The 22,954-nt window shown below is 49.5% G+C and overlaps 1 protein-coding gene across 1 annotated transcript in view; it reads left to right on the top strand.

Moving 5' to 3' along the window:
• The window catches only part of WSCD2 (WSC domain containing 2), a 43,763-nt gene that overhangs the window by 15,373 nt on the left and 5,436 nt on the right, over positions 1 to 22,954 (top strand). The window contains exons 4-7 of the mRNA XM_007106005.3: positions 11,339 to 11,460; positions 14,597 to 14,771; positions 18,934 to 19,098; positions 20,955 to 21,155. Coding sequence (XP_007106067.1) covers positions 11,339 to 11,460; positions 14,597 to 14,771; positions 18,934 to 19,098; positions 20,955 to 21,155 — 663 coding nt within the window. The remainder of the gene's footprint in view (positions 1 to 11,338; positions 11,461 to 14,596; positions 14,772 to 18,933; positions 19,099 to 20,954; positions 21,156 to 22,954) is intronic.

Here is a 22,954-nt window from a genome sequence, read left to right as displayed (position 1 = left end):
ATGCCACTAGAACATTCTAGTGGATGATGCTGAGCTAGATAACAAGAATTGGGCTGTGTATGTCATCAGCCACTATTAGCTAGACCTCCTTTTGGTTAATGTTCAGATTGGCTGGGTAATATGAACATTCTCCTGTCTTTCTGTCTCTGTCTCTGTCTGTCTGTCTGTCTGTCTGTCTGTCTCTCTCTCTCTCTCTCTCTCTCTCTCTCACACACACACACACACACACACACTATTGAGATCACCTGGTATAATAACACTCTCGTGGACCATCAAAGATTTTTCAGTCAGCTGAAACATATAAACGTCAACACACCGAGACCGCTAGATCCCGTTACAATTGGGTGTGTTTTGCCCTGGTAGCAGTGGGAGGGCTGTCTGGGTGGCGGCTGGTGAGAAACCCCTGAGGCTGATGGGAATGCTGCTGTGCCCCTCAGCTTGCCCACCTCTGTAGTGGTGTTTTGTTCCATCTGAGAAAGGAATCTCTGTGTTTATGTCGAAGACGGGGAACCCATTCATTTCTACTGAGAGGGGAGTCCTGGATTCTCTAAGTCCACCCCAGTTGTTCTGAATCGTCACTGTACAAGGTTGGAAGCTTGGGCACCTTCAGCTGTAAACTCCAGAAGGAAATCTAAGCCTTACTAATCTCAAGGCTACTGTGGCTGAGATGAGAATGGAAGTGGCTTGGATAAGGAGACAGATGGTTTGTCACATTGGGACTCCTGGTGGGCTCCCAGTTGGCAGCATGGTATTTGGAGAGAGCGTGGGGGCTGTTCCTGAAACACCTGATTGTCCCATGGGTAGCATTAGGCATGGAGAGGACAGTGGGGAACCAAGCACAGTCCCTGCCCTCAAGGAGATCACCATCTAGTGGAGAGACAGACCCAAGACGAGTGGGATCTGTTCAAGCACGGGGGGTATATATAGGAGCCACGGGAGCAACATTTGAGCTGAATCTCATTCTAAGATTTCCAGGTGAAAGGGAGAGTTGTGTATTCAGCCATGAACAAAAGAAAGGATCATCAAAGGTGATGTTCTGAATAACCTGTTGGAAGCACCTTCCTCACTGACGCTTCATTTTACAGCTTTAGAAACTGAGGCCCAGACAGCACAAGTGGCTAAATTGAACAGCCCTGCTGGAGGCTCCACAGAAAAGGGCTGACTGATTAAGGGCTTGACAGATGCATAGGATTTTTGCCTGGTGTAAAAAAGGAGGATATCCAGACTCAAGAAATTGCCAAAGGGTGGGGGAGAAATCTAGGCAGAGGGAAAAGAGTGTGCAAAAGCTGAGAGGTAATTTCTAGAAATGATGGGCAGGCATGATTTTTCCAATGCCACAGTGCTTCTTAGGGACCGAGCATAGGCTGGAACCCAGGTCTCTGACTCCTAGTTTGAGTGCTAACTCTATATAGTGCTGTAGACACCTTGACCTCTTGGTGGATTGGATTTTGGACCCCATTGCCTCTCTTTTGGGAGGGTTCCTTGGCTTTAACTTGCCTCCTTTCTTCCTTGACCCCTGACCTCTCCTCTGCCCTGCGTCCTAACTCTACCCAATACAGAATATCCAGTGCCTTTGTTCTGACTCAGTGGCTTCCCATTCCTGAGATCTGATTTATACACAAATAAGTCAGAAAGGGAGGCCTTCCACTGGCACACAACACTAGCATGTATTACATTAGGGAGGGCAATGAGCAAACACTCCAGGAAACAGGTATGGTGGAAACCAGATTCCATTTGTAGAGTCATTAGTTTGTATTAACACCGTGTCCTAATTGTGTTTCCCTGAGCAGTGGCACAGAACTCTTAATGATTGTGAAGATCCAAAGGAGGCTTATTATCGCCCAAGCACCACTCTGGTGGGGTGTCCACCTTGCGTGGGGAGCCAGCCTACGTGTTTCTGAGGTGATGGAATGCTCCTACAGTAGTGAGAGCATTAAAAGGTTGGCAGAGCAAATGTCTGCAGGCACCCTGCTATTCTTTCTTGCCACAGACTCTCGGGCACATGGGCTCTTTGCCCTTGTTACAAAAGAACCGAGAAATGGTCTTCCTTCTTGGTTGGATTACATTTTTTCACAGCAGTTTGCTAAATGTGTCAGCAAGTGTAGCTTCTCCTCCCAGGGGCAGAGACCTGCTGGTGATTTGAGAGTATTGTGGCTTTATAGGGTGTTGCAAGAGATTTCATTTGCCTGAAATATTCTTGCAAGATTCGCATTGAAAGGTTCATTAGAATTACACAAAATATACAATATATATGTGGGTCCCGTGGGTGGCTGTCCATGGTCCTGACCATCCTTTAGTGCTGCCTAAAACCCCCATGACTGCAGACCAGCCTCTCCCAGGACTCAGCACTTTTCCCTCTTGTTTTTTCTTTTCTATCTTGGTGAAAGTATTATGAAGCTCATGTTATCACTGAAAAAATAGATTTTGACTTATGGATCACAATTTACATAGTGACTCTTGTGTACTGTTGTTAGTTCTAGCAATTTTTTGTCTTTGAAGGTTAGAAGGGAAATGTTGTACAGTGCTTGTACTTTTTGTTCACTGATACTCCAGTTTAACCACTTCTGCTGAGGGGAGCCTCAAATGACCATGGAAAGTCATATTGGAGGGATGGGCTATGTCTAGCTTCTTCTTTGCCGGGCCTGGAGGCCTCTCCTTTCCCTTGATATATGCCGGGGACCCCTGAATTTTATAATTCATATGGGTCTTCATGTGTTCTGCTGTGTAGGGCCAAGGAGATGTTAGCTAGAAAATTTTTTCTCCTTCTGCATCATGATGGGGGAGGATTGGTTTGCTTTTCTCCATGAACCATAATCCAGGAAGGCTATGGGAGCAATGATTGTAGATTTTGAAATCAGGCAGACATTGTTTCTATCCCAGCTCCTTCACTTCCTTGCTGTGTTGATTTTGGTCAAGCCACTCATTCTGTCTGAGCCTCAAATGCCTCATCTGTAAAATGGGGACAATTCCAACCTTGAAAGATTGCTCTGACCACCAAGTGAGATAAAATTGAGAAAGCACATAGCACAGTGCCTGTTATGGAGTAGTGGTGATGCACCCTCCTTCCTGAAATGAAAAGTCCTCAATTCACTCTGAGTAGCACCCAACTCAAGCTATTTGAATTTCCAGCAGCTCACAGGAGCCTTTGGTGATGCCTAAAAATAGCTGGTTTGAATTCTCCTCGGACAGTTAGGCTCTTTGTGTAATTCAATCTCTCTCTGATTATAGGTAGCCATTAACGGCTCCCAGCTCACTGCCTTTCCTCCTCACCAGCATCTTTAATGCAGTAGAGCTTGGCCTAATTACCCGGGGGGTGATGGCCTCTTTCAAACCAAGGAGAACTCTTCCACGCCTGCCTTTAAGCTGATGCCTGGTGGGATTTACCTCATCTTTGTGAAGCCCCAGAACAAAGAGATGATGGACTTCAGAGATACTTGCAGCTGGTTCCAGGATGTTCTTCATCTGCCCCCAGTAAAGGGAGTTGATGAGCAGTTGCTCTGCCCGCCTCTTGCTAGTAAAAACTCCAAGCTTCCGAGGGCATGCACCATCCCAGCTGGCCTGGCAATGAAGAGCTGACATTATCAGAATGTGGGGCAAGGGCTTTTGTGATCCTTGGACCCCTACTGTGGAGCCTCAGAGGGATTCTGGGAAATTCAGGTGGCTAGCTTGGGGTCTCTGGAGCCCAACCATGTTGGAATTCGGCAGGCCTCCTGCAGAATAGCAGAGAGGTGGGAACCTAGGATGTGATGTCAAATAAGATTGGGGTCAACTCCCTGCTCTACTCCCCCACTAGCTGTATGAGCTGGAAAAGTGACCAAATCTTGTTACGTCTCGGGGTCTCCACCTGCAAAACAGGATAATAGCATCCTCTACCTCTTAAGTTGTTGTGAGGATTAATTGAGGTGTGATATGTGTAACATACTTAGCACTAACGACCTACAATAAACAGCTGTTATTATTACCTTTGTTGCTATTCTTCAGCAAGGGTTTGTCGTTAGGAAGACACTACTCAGGCTTGCTGCTATTGTCCACGGACTGTGTACTGCACAGCTCCAGGGAGCGCCATTCTCACAGGCTACAGGCTGTGAAGAGCAGTGGCTCTGAACTCTGTGCAGATTTCCCTTGTGAATTAAGAATGGTCAAAGATCCAAGATATTTTAAGTTGGGTTCTCCCAGAGACAAGGATGTGAGCTTTGGTTTACTTGAATCATGACCCCAGGATGCACCTCAGACGTGAGAAAGGGAAGGGAAGGAGCCAGTACTTGCCCTTTACAAAGGAGGTCACTACTGCGGACAGCTGAGGCTTAATCCCACTGGGGAGCTGTGGGAGGTGGTGGAGAGCGTGCTTCAGAGATGTCCCATTGGAGGAGCAGGAAGCTGCAGTATTTATCCTTCAACGTTCACCCATCATTGGCTGAGGGTGGCTCCCAGGGAGATTAACTCCCTGGCAAGTGCAGTCTGTCCCTCACATACCCTAGGTGTTTACAGTAGGTCACTGTCAGCCTACATTGGGATGGTGAGTGCCAGGAGTGTATTCATGGGGCACTGATAGTGTCTCCTACCTGCCATCTAGCCACCCTTCACATATCATGAACGAGCAATGGAAAAGGAGCAGGAAGAGACACTGACTGAATCCTGGTAGGTCTCAGGCACTGTAAATGTCATTGCATCACCTTCTGTCCCACCTGTGCAGGGTAGAGATAATGATCCCCATATACAGATGAGGAGACCAAGGCTCAGTCCAAGGACACACAGCTAAGTAAGTTGCTGACCCAGGTCTGTCTGAATTCAAAACCAAGGCCCTTTCTGCTGGGCACGAGAGCTTTTTTTGCAAACAGGAAGGCATCTACCTGCTGCTGTGGAAGTCCAAAATTCTTTGTATCACAGGAGAGTGTTAGGAAGGTCGAGGGACCCAGGATGGCCACTTCTCTTTTGTTTTCAGACATAAGAGAAAAGAAAGCCTCTCACCACTGGTGTGGAGAACCGGTGACCCAACCCATTTTACAGATGGAGGAAATGAGGGTAGCAGGAGGATTCAATGTGTTGGCCACCGTGCATGTTCTCAGTGTTCCAATCACCAAGCCATAATGGAGAGCAACCTGCAGAGAGAGGTGACCTCCAAAGTGTTCCCCAGATCCCTGGGAGTCCGACCTTCCCATTAGACATCACAGAATTCTCTGTGAATCCATGTGGTTTCCCTCCAAAAGTAGAGTGGGCAAGACTGTAGGAAGACCCCACATCCAGCAGGTTCACTGCTCCTAGAACTAACTTCCCAAACCTGTTCCCCTCCCGCCCCCCACCCCAGTGCACACCTTGACCCAAGAGAGACTCACAGCAGCAGCTTTTGATCCCTCTCTGGCCCTTTAAGGCCTCTGAAAACGTCACCTTACTTGGTATTCAGGGCATTCAGCTCAGCTCTACTTTCTAAGCTGGGAGGGTCAGGGACTCATTAGCAGATGCTTAAATGTCAAAGGGAGACCTGTCTCAGCAGAGCTGGGCTTACAGAGTCTTCCTTCCTCTTCCCACACTTGCAATCTGGCCTCCTGGCATCCAGGAACGCAGGAGAAAATCATCTGGGGAGATGCCAGGGTAGGAATTCTACTTCCTCTAAGGAGACAGATTCACAGCCCTTTGCCTGTCCCTTCCACTGTACTGACAAATCGCATTCATGTCCATCTCTGAATGATCCACCCAGTGTTTATGCCTCCATTTTAGAGATGAGAATACTGAGCCTCCAAAAGGAGAGGAAACATGCCAAGGTCAGTGAAGAAGGGTGGAGCTGCCTGTGTGCACTGTGTGGAGGAGAGCTGCCCGTTTGACAGGTGAAGACGCCACCTTTCGGGGAGGAGAAGCAAAGTTGGGATTCGAACTCATGTCTCTGAGCCACTGGTCTTCGCTCCTTGGCCAGGGCAGCTCGTCCAGAGAAGTGCCATGGTCCTGGGAAGTACCATGGCCTTCTGGTGTGGTGCCAGGCCGGATGGCCTCTTCTGGAGCCCCTGGGTCAGAGTTGGGCCCTCGAGGCCATCTGGAGATGCGTGCTGATGTGGCCCAAAAGACAGGCATCCAGCTGGGGGTGATAGGAGGGCAGAGCATTTGGCCAGAGGCCTAGATGAAGAGCCTATGGGCTCACAGGGCCCTGAGTGATACCCCAGTGCCCTCAGTTACTCAAGGTCATGTCTGCAAGAGGATCCAAGGGTGAGCCCCTAATAGCAGGTGACTCCAAAGACTACCGTGGGTGAACTCCTGCTCTCACATGCCTACGGTCAGACACACACACTCCTGTACAGATACCCATATGCAAGGTGTTCTGTGATATGCAGGACCTGGACCGATACCAACAGTGCACCTGTCTGTGGGCGCCAGGTGTAAGGGTCTCTGTGGTCTTGACATCCTGGGGAGAGACTCAGTCTGGGCTGGACTTCAGCAGAGGGGCCCACCCCTCCTGTTCTGCTCTCTCGTATGGCTCAAGCATGAAGTGGCCTTGCACTGAGGAGATAAGGTTTTGTTCGAATCTGAGTGTTGGCTGTTCAGGGGTTGTTGGGAAATGCCCAACCCTGGTGGCATTGGGCCAGTCCAGTGGGAGGCTGGCTGAGGCTCAGCCAGGCCTTCTGGTAGAAGAGGGGGAGCTCTCCTCCCTGGTACATGGTTGCCAGGCAACCCAGAGAGAGCATCCAAGATTATGTCTCCTCCCCTTGATAAGACTCATCCCGTAGAGGTCCAGTGCACAACCATACAGTCACAGCCCGAAGCACCCAGCCACAGCCCAGTGCCCACTGTCAAGAGACCAGGCAGGCAGGTGGACATACACCTGCTCACACAGGGTCCTAGACTCCCACATGGACAGACCCAAATGCGCTCGGATGAACCAGGTCCACGGGGCCACATTTGTAGTCTCAGAGCTCAGTATCCACGCACCCAAATAGGTAGATCTCTACTCACACCATCACAAACCCAGTCAAACACACACAAGCGCGCACACACACAAGATGCACACACTGCCTCCCTGTCGCACACACTGTGCACAAGTGTCCCACCTCCCAGACACACCCTCACTACAACCAGGCCCAAGCTACCCTCATGGTCTGCATCTCCTGCCCCATTGGTTCCCTCACACCCACACGTACCCCCAAACCCCCAACGCCTTCTGATACAAGTCTGTCTTCGCCTGCACAGTCCTGGGTTGGGGAGGGTCTCAGACCCCACAGGGTGGTGGGAGAGGGCTCCAGGAAGGATCCACCCTATAGGATAAAAGGTGGTGGGCTTTGCACCCCTACAGTGTACCCAGGACCACACCAGTCCTGAGGGGGCCTCCCTTGGCCTCAGCCCCAAAACCATTGCCCCAGCTGGGACCCAGGAGGATTATAAGATGGTCCCTCGAATAGGGTCCTGGTGGGGAAGGGGCAGGTTAACAACTTGAATATGGTTCTGGAGACTCAGTGTCAAGTTCTAGGCATTTTTAGGTGCTTAAAGAGAATCCGACTCCAGAGTCAAGAGACCTCAGAGTGACAGCCTTTATGAATGATTAGTGGTCAAAGGGGAGTGAATATAGGTCACAGTGTTTTGAAAATGCTCAAACAGGGCCTGGGGGTGGTTCCTTAAAGAGGGACAGCCCAGAGTGTGAGGACTCGGAGCTCAGATGTTCCCAGGTTAGAATCCAGATGCTGCTGGTTGTCAGCTGTGTGACCTTAGGCAAGTCACTTACCCCTCTGAGCCTCTGTTTCCCTTTCTGTATAATGGGGAGAGTGAGACTTTCTTTATAGGAATTAGGAGGTTAAAGTGTATCAAGTGCTTACACAGTGCCTAGTACGGCGAGAGCATTCGATAAGATCATCAAAAATGGAAGGATCTCAGACTTAGATTCCAGTCTCAGCTCTGCCTCTTATAAGCTGGGTGACTTGTGTCAAGCGGTTTCAGCCCTCTGAGGCTTGAGTTTCTGCATCTGTAAAAATGGGGATCCTTATACCACCAGAATGATGCAAGGGTTCAACGGGGCCGCACGTGTGAACAGTTGAACCTAGTTCCTGGCTGATAGCACGTGACCCATATATGGTGGCTGTGATGATAACAATGATATTATGATATGATTATAAGCATCTAATCATCATAGTAGCATTATTATTATTGGAAGAAGCATAGACTTGGGAGACAGAGCAACTTGGCTTTGATCTCACTCTGTCCTTAGACAGCTTTGTGACCCTGGAAGCCAGAGTGCCTCCTTGAGCCAGCCATGGCAGCTACTGCTCATGGCTGCTGCAAAGATTCAGTGGATCCAAAGCACCCAGCTTGGAGCCTGGCATCCGTGCGGGCTCAATAAACACTGGTGGAGTCTAAAGAGAAAAGGCGAGTCCCCTTATTTCTGAGAGTAAGGGCAGCGTCTCTGCCCTGGAACTTGATTGGCATCAGCTAATTGAGTTTTCTGGTTACGTGAGGTTTCGTCCACACTGCTTCCAGCTTCTCATCTCATTGCTGTAAATCTTTAGCTTAAACGCCTGACTCCCCTCCCCATCCTCACCTCGTACAGCACATTCTCTGAGCATCATTAAATCTTCCTCAGGGTGACCGATGAAATGGCACGTCCCTCGGTGCATCCTGGGCCACGGGATGGGAGACTGTCCCATGTTCCCCCACGGGACACTAGTGCCATTTGGGGTCTGGCAGTTCCTCATTTGGGGGATGGAGGGTTGTCCTGTACAGAAGAGAATGCATAGTCTAACCCCCTCCCTATCATTTACATGTGGGGAAACTGAGGCCTGGACCACGGCATCCACCACCATCACTTCTCACCAGCCTCTCGCAGCAGCCTGGAGTGAGAGGTGCGGAAGTGGAGGAGTTGGTGCTGGGTGGCGGGAGCCTGCGGCATGCTCCGGAAATCAGTCATTTAACCCAATTCCAGATGTCTTCTCAGCTTGCTAGATTTGCCTCCACGATGAGCAATTTCAGGCTACAGGGTGCCAGGTGGTAGAGGTAATCACTAGGGTGCCTTTGACAGCTGAGATTTAAAATTTTCATTCCTAGACTCCCTCCCCCCTCCTCCACCATCCTTCTGCCTGGGGAGTAATTTCATATCCTTTTCTCTGCACTTAAATATCGATATATACGTATATGCTAAAGAAACAGGGCTCCTTCCTGGAGCCCTCTCCCACCACCCTGTGGGTCTGAGACCCTCCCCAACCCAGGACTGTGCAGGGGAAGACAGAGTTGTATCAGAGTTGTTGATTTTTGTAGCTTGCTTCACTTTTCCCCAAGGATTAGCATTGTCTTTCTGAGATAATCCTTAGCACGTTTTCGCTAACAGTGGGTCCCTAGTACTGTCACATAACCTCCCTTTCTCTAAGCCCTGTGTCTCTCATCCGTAAAATGAGAGTTTACTATGGACCCTGCAGAGTTCCCAGGCAGGTAAACTGAGATGGCATTCGCAAAGTTCTCAGAAGAGTGGATCACACATAGTAGGTACTCGGTAAATGGCACCTACTTTTGTGCTCCTGATTTTGATTCACTGCATCAACAGCGTCCTTTATTTTATGTGAAAGCTGTGCTTCTAGAAAAGTGTATACCGCTCAGATTTGAGAACAGTGGAACCCAATTTAAAATGGGCACCATGAGTCTTTAGATAAATTTGACAGGGGCCACTTATAATTTTTTTAAATTTGTCTTTATTACATTAAAAAATAACTATTCACTGTTGAAAAAGTTAGAAAAGAGTTTTACGAAAAGGTGGAAATAAAAATTGCCTATATCCTATTAGAGTTCTCCGGAGAAACAGAACCAGCAAGATATACGCAAATATATAAATTAAGAGATTGATTTAAGGAATTGGCTCATGCAGTTGTAGAGGCTGGCAAGCCTGACATCTGGAGGCTGAATTCCTTCTTCTCTGGGAAACCTCGTTTTTTTCCCTCATCCCTTCAACTGATTGGATGTGGCCCACCTACTTTATAGAGGGAAATCTCATTTAAGTCTCCTTAAAGTCGACTAACTGTAGATATTAATCCTATCTTCAAAAAACCTTCACAGCAACACCTAGACCAATGTCTGACCGAACAACTGGGCACCATAGCCTCACCAGGTTGACACAAAACTTAACCACCACACCTGCTATTAGAGATAACCATGGTTGTTAACGTACTAGTCTATGTCCCTCCAGAGATTTACACTGAGAGAGAATTTGCGGACACAATTGATATTTTATAATATGTGGAGTTTCGTGGTCTCAGTTTTTATTTAACATTCTATCTTGAACACATCTTCATCTCTTTAAAGTAACCTTTAACATCAGTATTTTTGATGGGGCATAGAATCCCATTATGTTGTCATTCCCTACTTTATTTGTCCAGTGCTTCATCGTTGGATAGCAAGGTTGCTTCCAGTCTTTCACCTGTTAATTTAAATAAATGCTGCAGTGAGCATCCTTATTGATAAGTCTTTGTGTACACCTGTAATGGATGCAAAGGGTACCCACCCAAATCCTCTTTACCACCAATGGCTCACATCTGCCCCCTTGTCTGAAAAATGACCCTTGCCCCAGCAGCCTTCCAAATGACAGACGTTGGGGAGGGGGGCACATAGGGCCAAGGTCGGCCCCTTTCCTTAAAGTGGGACCAACTCTGTGGTACAGTTTACCCTCCAGGCTGGAGGTGGGACCCAGCCAAGATCACGTGCTTACTTAGCTCCTCCCCTGCCCTGTGCTGCGTCTCCTGAGAAGCCATAAAACATTGTCTCAGGTTCGGCTTCAAGTAAACCCAGCTGAAGACGACGTCTCTGAGTATTGTTTTGAGGATGACTTCTATTAAAGAGATAGCGACGTCTTCTGAATTTTCTGTTGCGTAGCTGGGATGTTTCCAGATTAGGTTATCTTAAAGGGAATCTCTCCAACAAATCAGTCCCTCATAGCACTGAGTGGGGCAGAGACTCCCAAGGCCCCGGTTTTTCCCCTAAAGCCCAGGACAATGGGAGGGAGATTGCTGGAAGGAGGGGCAGGAGAGCTCTGGACCCTTTGCTTCCCTCCATCCTCAAATGCCCTCAAATCCGTGGCATCTATCATTTCCCTAAATGAAAAGTTGCCACCACCAAGAATGAGAAGGCGAGACATAGGAATGGTGACAAAGAAAAGGGGATTATATGGCCCAGCAAGAACATCTCAGTGACCTGTGTTGTTGACAGAGATGCCAGGGTTGAGGACATTCTTTGAATTTTCTAGCTCATGAGTCTCCACTGTGGCTCACTGCGTGACCTTGGGCGAGACTCTTGCCTTCTCTGGACTTCAGTTTATAAGTGCTTCCTTCAGAAGGTGGTTCTCCCAGCCTACATCTGACTAGTTCTTTTCCCTCTGTCTCTCCAGATGGAAGTGCAGTCTTCCGAGGCTGCTTCCGCAGGCCCGACAACCTCTCCCTGGCCTTGCCCGTGACGGCTGCCATGCCCAACATGTCTGTGGACAAGTGTGTGGACCTTTGCACAGAGAAGGTGAGCCCGGTTCTGTGCACGGAACTCTGGGGAGGGTGGTGTGGAACAGCTGGAGGAACGGGATGCTTGGCTGGAGGAGCAGCAGCCCAGCTAGGATGAGAGAGGTCATTACTGTGATCTGTGACATGGGGGGAATGTGACTGTTTCATGTGGATCCAAAGGGTAGGAGTTACATGAGGCCCATTTCTTTCCCTCCAAAGAAGTGTGTTTGTTCTAATAGTGAGGACTGCTCAGGAATGAGGGCGACATGTGAACTGGGCCGAGAAGCATGAGTAGAAGATTGCCAGGTAAAGGCAAGGACAATCCCACCTTGGGACAGAGTGAGTTCCCCATCACTGGAGGTATGCAAGCAGAGGCAGGGCAGGTGTGGCATACGGAACTTTGGACATTGGATAGTAGTTGGACTGGATGATCCAACTGGCTGATCCTTTCTCAGCCTGGGATCCTTGATGGGTGACTGTTTATCCTTCCTCCCAAGCCAGACAGGGAGCGCCACAAGAGTAGAGACTGTGCCTAAAACATTTTGTGACCACTCCCAATACCCAGCACAGAGCTAGGCTCATCGCTGGCATTCAGTGATGTCTGAGGAGCTCCCTCCTTCACTCAAGGTGAGCTAATTACACGGGGGTCCAAAGGAGAACCACCCCTCCCCAACCACAAGAAGGTGGTTGCCCATTTCATTCATTCACTCAGCTAATATTTGATGAGAACCTGCTTTGTGCCAGGCCCCTGTGCTCAGTGCTGGGGGTGCAGAGTCAACAAGATATGGTCTTTATCTATCCTCCATGATGCTGGCATTTGCTGGGGGCCAACTTGGTGGCTCTTCCTGGGTGCTCAGCGTGCACCCCAACTGCTGAATGCCCCCACCTGCTCTGAGTCATCCTGCTTGGCTTTTCTTTCATCAAGGCTCCTAATTCCCAAAGCATGTCTCAGGAAGACTGAAAGGATCAGCATAGAAACTGCCACTTACCGAGCACCTCCTCCATGTAGCCCTCTGCCCCACGGGTCACACAGTTTACCTCTCACAACAAAGCTAGGTGTTGGGAATTTTCATCCCCATTTCACAGATGACAAAACCAAGGCTCAGACAGATGAAGTCACTTGCCCAAGCTCACAGTGCAAGCAAGTGGTAGAACTGGGACTGACACCAAATCTATTCTCTTGACTTCTGAGCTACCCTAGAGACCCCACAGAGATGCTTCCAGGAACCATTCGAGGGCAGCCAGCCCACTTCAAGTCACCAAGCATTTCCTGGGTGCTTGCTCTGCTCCCAAGAGGCATCCTGGAAGGTCAGGGGCGATGTCCATAAGAATAAAGAAGGTTTGACCACCTTTTGTCCAGCTTTCTCTCTTGGGCAGGAATCCCCCTCCCATGGCATCCCCTCCAGGTGGACATTCCTCTGTCCTGAGGGCTCTGGAGGAACCTACAGATCAGCTGGAGGTGGAGGACAAACACAAGACAGTGAGGTCACAGGGCAAACCAGTATGGAAGAGGGTCCAGCTATACACAGGACTGGAGGGAAGCAAAGGTGTGGGCAGGTTGCGTGGGTGGGGTGGGAGGGGACAGGAAGGCCCCACTGCAAGCCTCCCTCTTCTAGTTTCTTCTAATCTCCTTAGGGGGCCACAGGAGGAAAATTGAGGGGATTAAGTGGACAGGGGTCCAGAGCTGCTTGTGTCAAGTGGTGGAGGGTCTGAAAGACTTAGGGTGTCAGAGGAGGCTTCAACATGGGTCACCGGCTAGAAAATACCGTCACAGCCCACGTTCACCCACCTGCGTATCAGCATCTCTCTGATCTTTGGCTACGTGCTGTAGCTCATATTTAACACCTGTGAGAAATAAACCAAACCTACCTACCATGGCAAAGCTCACCAGAACCAGCCACGGCGGTATGACCTTGGTTTGTTACCAGATTATTCCTGGACCAGCTACCAGGGACAATTCAGCTTCATGGGTCTGAGCAGAGGCAAATTGGACAAAGGACAGTCCGGTGCCCTCCAAATCTCAGGTCCAGCCTGCTCCCTCTTAGCTCTTTCATAGAACAGATAAAACAATTAGGAGCAGCTCTCCTAGCAAAGACTGTGGCTACACGTAGCTATCAACATCCTCTTTGGCTTAAAAGAAAGGATTCAGACAGCTTTTCCCAAAGCATGGGCTCCATATCACTGTCAGACGCAGAGGATTTACTCTGGTATAATGCATGGCCATAAGAAAAACTTTTCTTTTTCAGTTTCCTTTCAAGACCTCCAGGAGGAAGCTGCTTTTCAGTGCTAAAGTATCTTTAACACCTCTCTCCCCTCAACTAATCTCCCTTTTGCAGGAAAAACAGAGGCGACCCCAGACTCAAGTTCTTGGCAGCCAGAGTGCCTAGTTAGAATTTAATCACATGGTTTTGTTTCTGTAGTATTGGGGTTTACAGTATGGAAATGTATGGAAGTGATACTTCTCTACCAGTACTACTTCCAGAAGTAATATATAGTTTCCTTTGAAAAGAGAAAGCCCGCGCGCAGCAACGAAGACCCAACACAGCCAAAACTTATATATATATATATATATATATATATATATATATATATATATATATATATAAATTAATTTTAAAAAGTGACTTGACACATAAAGGAAACAAATAAATGAATTATAGTACAGGAAAGCAAAAAAGAAAATGGTAACTATGTGAGGTGATGGGTGTGGTTTTTTTTTTTAACATCTTTATTGGAGTATAACTGTTTTACAATGGTGTGTTAGTTTCTGCTTTACAACAAAGTGAATCAGTTATACATATACATATGTTCCCATATCTCTTCCCTCTTGCGTCTCCCTCCCTCCGATGGGTGTGTTGACTAGCTTGATTGTGGTGATTATTTCACAATGTATACATACATCGAAACATCAAGTCGCACGTCTTAAATAGATGCAATATTTTACTTAATTATACCTCAAAAAAGCTGGAAAATATAATAGCACAGGAGGTACGCAGATAGGGCAAAATCTTGCTGATGAAGCTTGAGGACCCTTGAGTTGGGGAGAGTGATGGAGAAGGGGACGATTGGAACGCAAATCCTGTTCTGCATCCAGAGTCTGGGCTGTCCAGGGATTTGGTGACTTTCTTCCCCTTCCTCTCCTGCTTCATCCCCAGGAGTACCCACTGGCAGCCCTTGCGGGCACCGCCTGCCACTGTGGCTTCCCCACTACGCGATTTCCCCTCCACGAGAGAGAGGACGAACAGCTCTGTGCCCAGAAGTGCAGCGCGGAGGAGTTTGAGAGCTGCGGGACGCCCAGTTACTTCATTGTGTATCAGACGCAGGTCCAAGGTAAGCCAGGTGCCCCCCGACCCAGCAGACCCCGAGAAGCTCTCCCAGCGGCCTCCCTCCCAGAGATGCTCCAGCCAGTCCATTCCAGCCAGCCTGTCAGCAAGAGAACTGTGCAGGCCAGAGAGCAGAGGGCAGAGGCAGAGGCAGGGCTGGTGAGCGTAGCCAGGCTTAGAGATCCTGCGTGGGCAATGGGGGGAGGGCCCCCGGCAAGCGGGGGAGACGGTTCTGAAAACCTTCATCTCTATCCCTTATACTGAAGACCCCCTTGGTGGCTCTTTCTGTAATGGGGGCTGTGAGATTGAATGGGAAAACATCTGAGCTGGGAGTAGGAGACTTGGGTCTTCAACACAGACCCACTGCATGATCCTGGGCGAGTCACATCCCCTTTCTGGCCCTCAGTTTCTCCATCTGTAAAATGAAGCTGTAGATTGTTAGCCTTCCAATTCTAGGATTCTGCAAATTTACCTATAACTTTTTCTTCTCTTTCTCTGTCTCAGTCTCACTCATCCTTTCCACTTTTATCCTTCTTCCTTTGCTAGTGGAACCCACACTCAATGTTTATCTCCTCTTCCATCTATTGGGGTACCAGACTGTGATGACGATGGTGGTGGTGGTGGTGGTGGTGATGGTGGCACTTAGGGACTTTCTTTGTGCCAGACTCAGTGTTGAGTCCTTCGTATGCATTTTCTCACTGATTCCCCTCAGCTTTCCTGTGAGGCAGGAATAGTCATTATACCTTTACAGGTAGGGAAACTGAGACTCAGAACAGGTAAAGGACTTGCCTGAGGTCATAGTGTTTATAATATTTCTAGATGAAAATCTTTTCTCCTGATGGAGGCATCATGAACGGTGGTGGCACTTGGAAAGGTGCCTTGCTAGGATGCTCAGCCCAAAGGAAACCCGTGAAGGATTACCCCAATATCTGAAAAAACTGTCCACCTACGATGTGCAGTCCTATGCCAAGCCTCATCTCATTGAATGATGGGAAGCCAACAGTAAGCCTATGATCAGATGATAGCATCCCCATTTTACAGATGGGAGAACCAAGACTCAGAAAGATTGAGAACTGGCCATAATCACACATCTCCAAGAGTGATTTGCTTTCAGGTCTCTGACTCCAAAGCCCCTGCTAGAAACCTCTGCCCACAGTGCCAAGGACACTCCCCGCACCCGCTGAAGCCTGGAGAGCTAACAAAACACCACTGGGCTAGACCTCCTCTTCATCTCCCAGGAACTAGGCTGCCATATATGGTCGGGCAGCTTGAGCACTGCACAGGCATAACCTAGAAGAAAAGTAATGCCTGAAAACCAGCCTGTGCTCTTCCTGTCATGCCGTGCACTCTGGATGGCAGCACATCTGCCCAGAGGAAGGGGAGGGAACCTTTATCTGATTTGCACAAAGGTGCTATAAGAGCTAGTGGCTGCTTCACCAACAGCCTGTCCCCTGTTTGGCCTGATGGGGGCACCGGTGGTGGGGGAGGCCAACTGCGGCTGCTTCCATGGCAGCTGAATCTTGCTAAGAGCCCAGTGAGCAGAAATGTCTTTAGCTAGTGTGGCCCTTGGCCTTATTTACACTCTGGTGAGGAAGGATGAGTGTTTGTTAGTTTCCAGGAAGTGTTGGTTACTCTGTGCAGAACTGTGTTACCCCACCTTGGGGGAAGGGTCATACACAGCTCAACCATCCCGTGACCATGAACAGCTTTGATGTGGACAGAACCGACCCTGGAGCCTTTTCAATAGCCCCTGATTGATGGGTTTGTTCATTCCCAGTGCCTGGCCCCAGGCCATTACTGGTGCTCAGTTTCCCATGTCACACTTGCAGGCCCTACACACTGGGGTGGCTTGAGAGTCATGTGGTTCATGAGGCTGCCAAGAGTCTGATCCACGATGGCTGCCATTTATTGAGTACCTACTGTGTGCCGGGTACTGTCTAAGCTCTTTAGACTGAATTAACTCACCTAATCCTCATAACAGTCCAATGACATAGGTGCTGTTATTATTACCATTTTACAAATATGGCCACTTGGCACAGAGAGGTTGAGTAGCTTGGCCAGAGTCACACAGCTAGGACAGAACAGAGTTGGGATTCAGACCAAGGCAGTCTGGGTCCTGAGCCTGCGCTCTTAATCTCCGCTTCTCAACATATACTGCAAATACTTCACATTCATTATCCATCTCATCCTGTAAGGTTTATTAGCCCCATTTTACAGGTCAGGAAACTGAGGCTCAGAGAGGTGAAGAGCCTTGTTCAGTGTCACACAACTAGGCCACGATCATCCTAGATCGAAACACAGGTCTGTCTGATTCCAAAACTATATACAACACTGCCTCCAGCATCTATTTCGATTTGTGGAGCTTAAGAACCAAATAAACTTCCTTTTTAGTGCTGAAAATAACCACCTTTATCCTCGCCGCCCAGGAAGTATTTGAATGGAGAATTCTGTTTTCAGGGGAAATTGAGGGGCCAGGTTCTTTCTCTCTCCCAACATTTTATTATGAAAAAATGTCAAACCTCCAGAAAAAAATGGAAAGAATTACACAGTGAACCTGCTAGACTTATCCTACAGATTTTACATTTGTCAACATGTTGTTCTGTTTACTTTATCATACATCTCTCCATTTCTCCATCCCTCAATTTTTATTTTTGGATGCATTTCGGAGTAAGTTGCAAACATCATTACACTTCAGTCTGCATATCACTAATTATATAATTCAATATTTGCTTATGATTTTTTAAAGTAGCATTTACATAGAGCGAAATGCACAAATTTTAAGTGTACTATTTGATGCCAACTGGGTCCTATGAAATCCACACCCCTGTCAAAATATAAAACATAACCACACTCCAGAAAGTTTTGCATCTAGGCTCCTTTTTGTAATGTGTTCCCATGAAAACCATTCCCAGACACCTACTTGGCTTGGTAAAGATGCTTTTTGGTTTGTTTTTTTCCAAAACCTGCTCTCCTCTGAACAAACAGATTAAACGTGCATGGCGGGGAAGAGACCTGGTCTCTGGCTAGCAGCATCAATACTAAGAGCTCACAGCATGTGAGCCCTGTGTTAATACTCAACACCCATTCTCTCTTCTAACCCTCCTAACCAACCCCCAGGATGTCATCATTATCAGCATTCCCATTTTACGGGTGAGGAAACCGAGGTTTATTCAGATCCATCATTTTTCCAAGGTTACCCAGCAAGGAGGTGGCAGAATTGGAATTTAACTTTAGGACTTCAAACTTTTCCCTTGAAGGGCTATTGTGAGAAAGCAAGTAAGGATAATAAATGTTTCTTGGATGGATGGATGGATGGATGGATGGGTAGATGGATGGTTAGATGGATGCCAGATAGTATGGAAAGTGCCAGGGAATCAGCAAAGGACAATATGGGCAGGGTTTCTGACTAAACAAATAATTGTTTGAATTACAGTAGCAGAAAGTAATACGAGAGAGATGGACATAGTACACTAATGATAGCCCAGGGAGTCAGAGAAGGAAGAGAGGGAAGGAAGGAAGGAAGGAAGAGAGGGAGGGAGGGAGGAAGGGAGGAAGGAAAGAAGGAAGGAAGGGAGGGAGGAAGGAAGGGTCCAGTTCAGCAGAGAGCAGGATAATAAGCAGTCAAAGGCAGGTAGGAGACAATGAAGGCTGAGGGACCAGGGCACCTGAAGCTGCCAAGTCAGGAAGGAGCAGAGCACGAATGAGACAGTGAAAGAACCAAGTGGCTGGCAGGTGGGGGAGTTTGAGGGGAGAGCATGTGGGTGGCGTGAGCCTGGGAGGATGCAAGGGCCAGGCCACACGGGGCTTGAAGGTCAAGATAAAAACCTTGGACTCAGTCCCATGCAGATGGATGGCATTTGTGAGTTTTAATCTGGAGGCAGGTGTGGGGGTGATAAAAGACTCACTGGGACAGGGGAGAAACTGAGGCTAGAGAGAAGGCTCATCCTCCTGGCTGACTTTTATTGAATCCCTACCATGTGCTTATCCTTTTTCATATATTATCTCATATAACCATTTTCCCATTTCCAAATGAGGAAACAGGCCCAGAAAGTACCGGGTCGCACAGCTGGGAAGTGGCAGGGATGGGACTCACACCCTGGTCTCTTCTGAACAGGCTCCTTCTGATGTGCCCCTGCCACTGACCCCTGTCTGTGCCCTGCCCTTTGCAGACAACCGCTGCATGGACAGAAGGTTCCTTCCAGCCAAGTCCAAGCAGCTCATCGCTCTGGCCAGCTTCCCAGGTGCCGGCAACACGTGGGCTCGCCACCTCATCGAGCTGGCCACCGGCTTCTACACCGGCAGCTACTACTTCGATGGTTCTCTCTACAACAAAGGTGAGGAGGCGGAGGGGAACAGGGACCGGGGGCAGGAGCTCGGGAAGGACCCCCTGGGAGGGCATGGGAATACCCCTTCCTGAGCACCTACTATGTGCTGCTCAGCTCACCCGCGCTTGTTTATCGAGACCTACTATGTGCTTAGTACCTTCCCTTCACTTACATCCCACAAACATTTCCTGAGTATCATGTCCCGGGTACCTCACCTGCTTCCGTCAACATTAAACACTTATCAAGCACCTACTATGTGCCTGGGACCTTCTCTGCATTTAAGTCATTCCTTCAGCACTTACTGTATGCTGGGCACCTCATACAGGAAACTGAAGCCCAAAGAGGTGACACGATGTCCCAGATCACTGATTGAGTTGGAAACACAGCCAGTATCTTGAAGGTCTAGTATTGATACGTTAGCATTCTAACTGGCTTTGAAGAGCCCATCCAAATGCCTTAACTCTCATGGGCATGGGAGGCCAAGATGGAGAAGAGCACAGTCTTGGGCAGCAGGATGGCTTAGCTTTGAACCTTAGCTCTGCCTCTCGCTAGCTCTGTAACTTGGGCAAGTTATTTGCTCTCCCTGGGACTTAGTTTTGTCATCTATCAAATAAAACCCGCAAAGGATTGTTGAAAGGATCAGTTGTCTACTACATGAAAAGGGCTCAGAGCAGTGTCCAGCACGGAGTCGGTGCTATAGAAGCATCCTCCAGCTACCCAGAACACCTTTCAGTTCCTCAGCTTTTGAAATGAGAACCTGATCAGGTCCCTCCTTCCTTTTTTTTTTTTTTTTTTTTGTGGTATGCGGGCCTCCCTCTGCCGCGGCCTCTCCCGTTGCGGAGCACAGGCTCCGGACGCGCAGGCTCAGCGGCCATGGCTCAGGGGCCCAGCCACTCCGCGGCACGTGGGATCCTCCCAGACCGGGGCGCGAACCCGGCTCCCCTGCATCGGCAGGCGGACGCGCAACCACCAGGGAAGCCCCCCTCCTTCCTTTTGCTTAATTCCTTTTAAGGGCTCTGTAGTCTTTCTGGTCCAGTACTAAAACTCTTCATCACAGCCCCCTCTTGCCCTCTGCTCTCCTGTACCAGTCGCTCATGTGCGACACGTTTCTTCCCACCCACCACAGGACCTTTGCACCTGCTGTTCCCACCACCTTTCCCTCCTCACTTGGGATGGTAAATTCTTCCTCGTCCTTCAGTTCTCAGCCTAAGCACCTCTTCTCCCAGGAAGTCTTTCTGGATGCTGCCTGACTAGGTCAGTGATCTTGGCCAGGCTGGCTGGGCTGCTCAGCTGCAGTCTGCAGGTTGGACCCATGTCTGTTCCATGGGTCTCTCACCACCTGGGACCAACAGGCTTCCAGGGCATGTCCTTCTCACAGTGACAGCAGAAACACACAAGAGTGAACAGAAACGTGATGCATCCTGAGACTTTGGCAGAGACCCATTTCTGCCCTCAATCCGCTGGCCAAAGCAAGTCATACGGCGTGCCCAGCATCAGTGGGGTGGAGATGTAGACTCCACCCAAAGAGGAATCCTCCAGCACATCACTGTCAGGCCCCTCTCGTGGCACGTAGGCATGATTACTCCTCTTCTGTAGCTCTAACCATGGCAGTGACTTTACATTCATTTATGTCACTATTCAAATTATCTGACTCTCAAAAACTAAGACCCATGGGTGTTTTTGTAAATCATTTTCTCCCTGCACAGTGCCTGGCATGTAGTAGGTGCCCTGTAAGTACGTGAGTAAATGAATGGGTGGACAAATGAACGTCTGAGGATTCCCGAAGGGGTCCAGGAGGGGGTGGGGTGGACCTCTTGTCTCCCTCAGCTCAGTGCCACGTTCCCTAACCCCCTGGTTGTGGGAAGGGTTTAAAGGTGAGCGGGACCACTGGCGCAGCGGGAGGACCATCTGCATCAAGACGCACGAGAGTGGCCAGAAGGAGATCGAGGCCTTCGACGCGGCCATCCTGCTCATCCGCAACCCCTACAAGGCCCTCATGGCGGAGTTCAACCGCAAGTATGGCGGACACATCGGCTTTGCTGCCCATGCGCATTGGAAGGGCAAAGGTACTGCTTTGGAGTGGGGGGGGTGGAGCCCTAGGGTGCAGAGGGCAGTGCGAGGGGCTGGGGCTGTCTCCTGCCAGGAATCCAGGAGGGCAGCCTTGAGGGCATGTGTGTAAGTGTCCAGGTCCTGCTTACAGATGAGAAGGTGGTATGCTTTGCACATCCTGCCGTACCCACCAGCATCACCCTCCGTGAGCCAGGTTGTTATCATGGCACGGTGGTTAAGGGCATGGGCTCTGGACCAAGACTCCCTGAGCTCAGATCCCAACTCCACCACTTCCTAGAAAAGCTCCTTCACCTCCATGAACTTAGATTGTCCTGTTTATAAAGTGGAGGTGGTAAAATCCAAGAATTTAACCCTTTAAAAACACTCAGTGGACCCTCGTGTTCAAGAGCCCTTTCCTGGGATCTGAATCCAGCCCAAGGTCAGTGGCTGAGCGGCCATGAGGTCACCTATGAGCTCCTAAGATCATCGTTCTATGAACCCTCTCAACTACTCTGGATTGGAAAACTCAGAGAGGTTAAGTGACTTGCCCCAGGTATAGCTGGGAAGTGACAGTGTCAGTCTTCGAGCGCTAAACTTCATTAAGATGATCTGAGGGGCTTCCCTGGTGGCGCAGTGGTTGCGCGTCCGCCTGCCGATGCAGGGGAACCGGGTTCGCGCCCCGGTCCGGGAGGATCCCACGTGCCGCGGAGCGGCTGGGCCCGTGAGCCATGAGCCTGTGCTCCACAGCAAGAGAGGCCACCGGAATGGGAAGCCAATGCACCGCGATGTAGAGTGGCCCCATCTGGCCGCAACTAGAGAAAACCCACACACAACAACAAAGACCCAATGCGGCCACAAATAAATAAAAGGCCCGCGTACCGCAAAAAAAAAAAAAAAAAAGATGATCTGAGTTTGATGTTCACCTCTGGTGCTTAGTAGATTCCAGAATGGAAGAACATCTCAGTACAGAGCGGCGGCCTACAGTAGTGGGGAGAGCTCCGAAGTCAGACCCAACCTCCTCAAAATCCTATGTCAGTTATCACGCATATCTCCATTACCATAATGGAAGTCACCTCCATGCGTGACCACAATGTCAGCAACACCCCAAGGTGAGAGGCAGCCTGGTAGCTAATGCCTGGGTTAGGTTCACACAGTTAACCCTGTGTTATGGATGGGGCAAGCTAGTTTCAGGGAGGTGAAGGCACTTTTCCAGGAAGTGGTGGGGCAGGGGTTTGAACCCAGGGAGTCTTGCTCCTGAGCCCACGCCCTTCACCACTGAGCTATGATAATGAGTTAGACCGAACGTCAGTGGCTACAAATCCCCCCGCTCGGAGCTCCTGATGCCGAGTAAGTACTCTGTGAACGTGAGCCCAGCCGACCTCATCCAGCTTCAAGGAACCGGGCAGCTGCAGCCTCTAGGCCCAGGGGTGCTTCCCACTCCTCCAAACCCTCCCCCTGGCCCCCAGCCGCTCCACGCTCCAGCCCCTCCCCAGAGAGAACCAGAGCAGGCAGGACAGCGTTAGCTCAGCCAGTCACATTCTCAGCACTGACGTCATGGATGGAAACCCTTGGGCCTGCCTGACCAACTGTGGCCTGGGTTCCCAGTTTGCTCAAGGGGCCTGTCTGTCCCTTCCCCTGCTTCACCCCCTCTCTCAGTGAGGGGGTGGAAGCTTGGACAGGTGATGACATTTGTTCCCAGGGGTAAAGAGACCTCTGGATTATTTATTTGTAGTACAATCAAAAACAACCACTGGGCTTCCCCGGTGGCGCAGTGGTTGAGAGTCCGCCCGCCGATGCGGGGGACGCGGGTTCGTGC

Source organism: Physeter macrocephalus, chromosome 19, assembly GCF_002837175.3.
Source record: "Physeter macrocephalus isolate SW-GA chromosome 19, ASM283717v5, whole genome shotgun sequence".
In the NCBI taxonomy this organism is placed as follows: domain Eukaryota; kingdom Metazoa; phylum Chordata; class Mammalia; order Artiodactyla; family Physeteridae; genus Physeter; species Physeter macrocephalus.
This window is presented reverse-complemented; position numbering and strand designations above follow the sequence as displayed.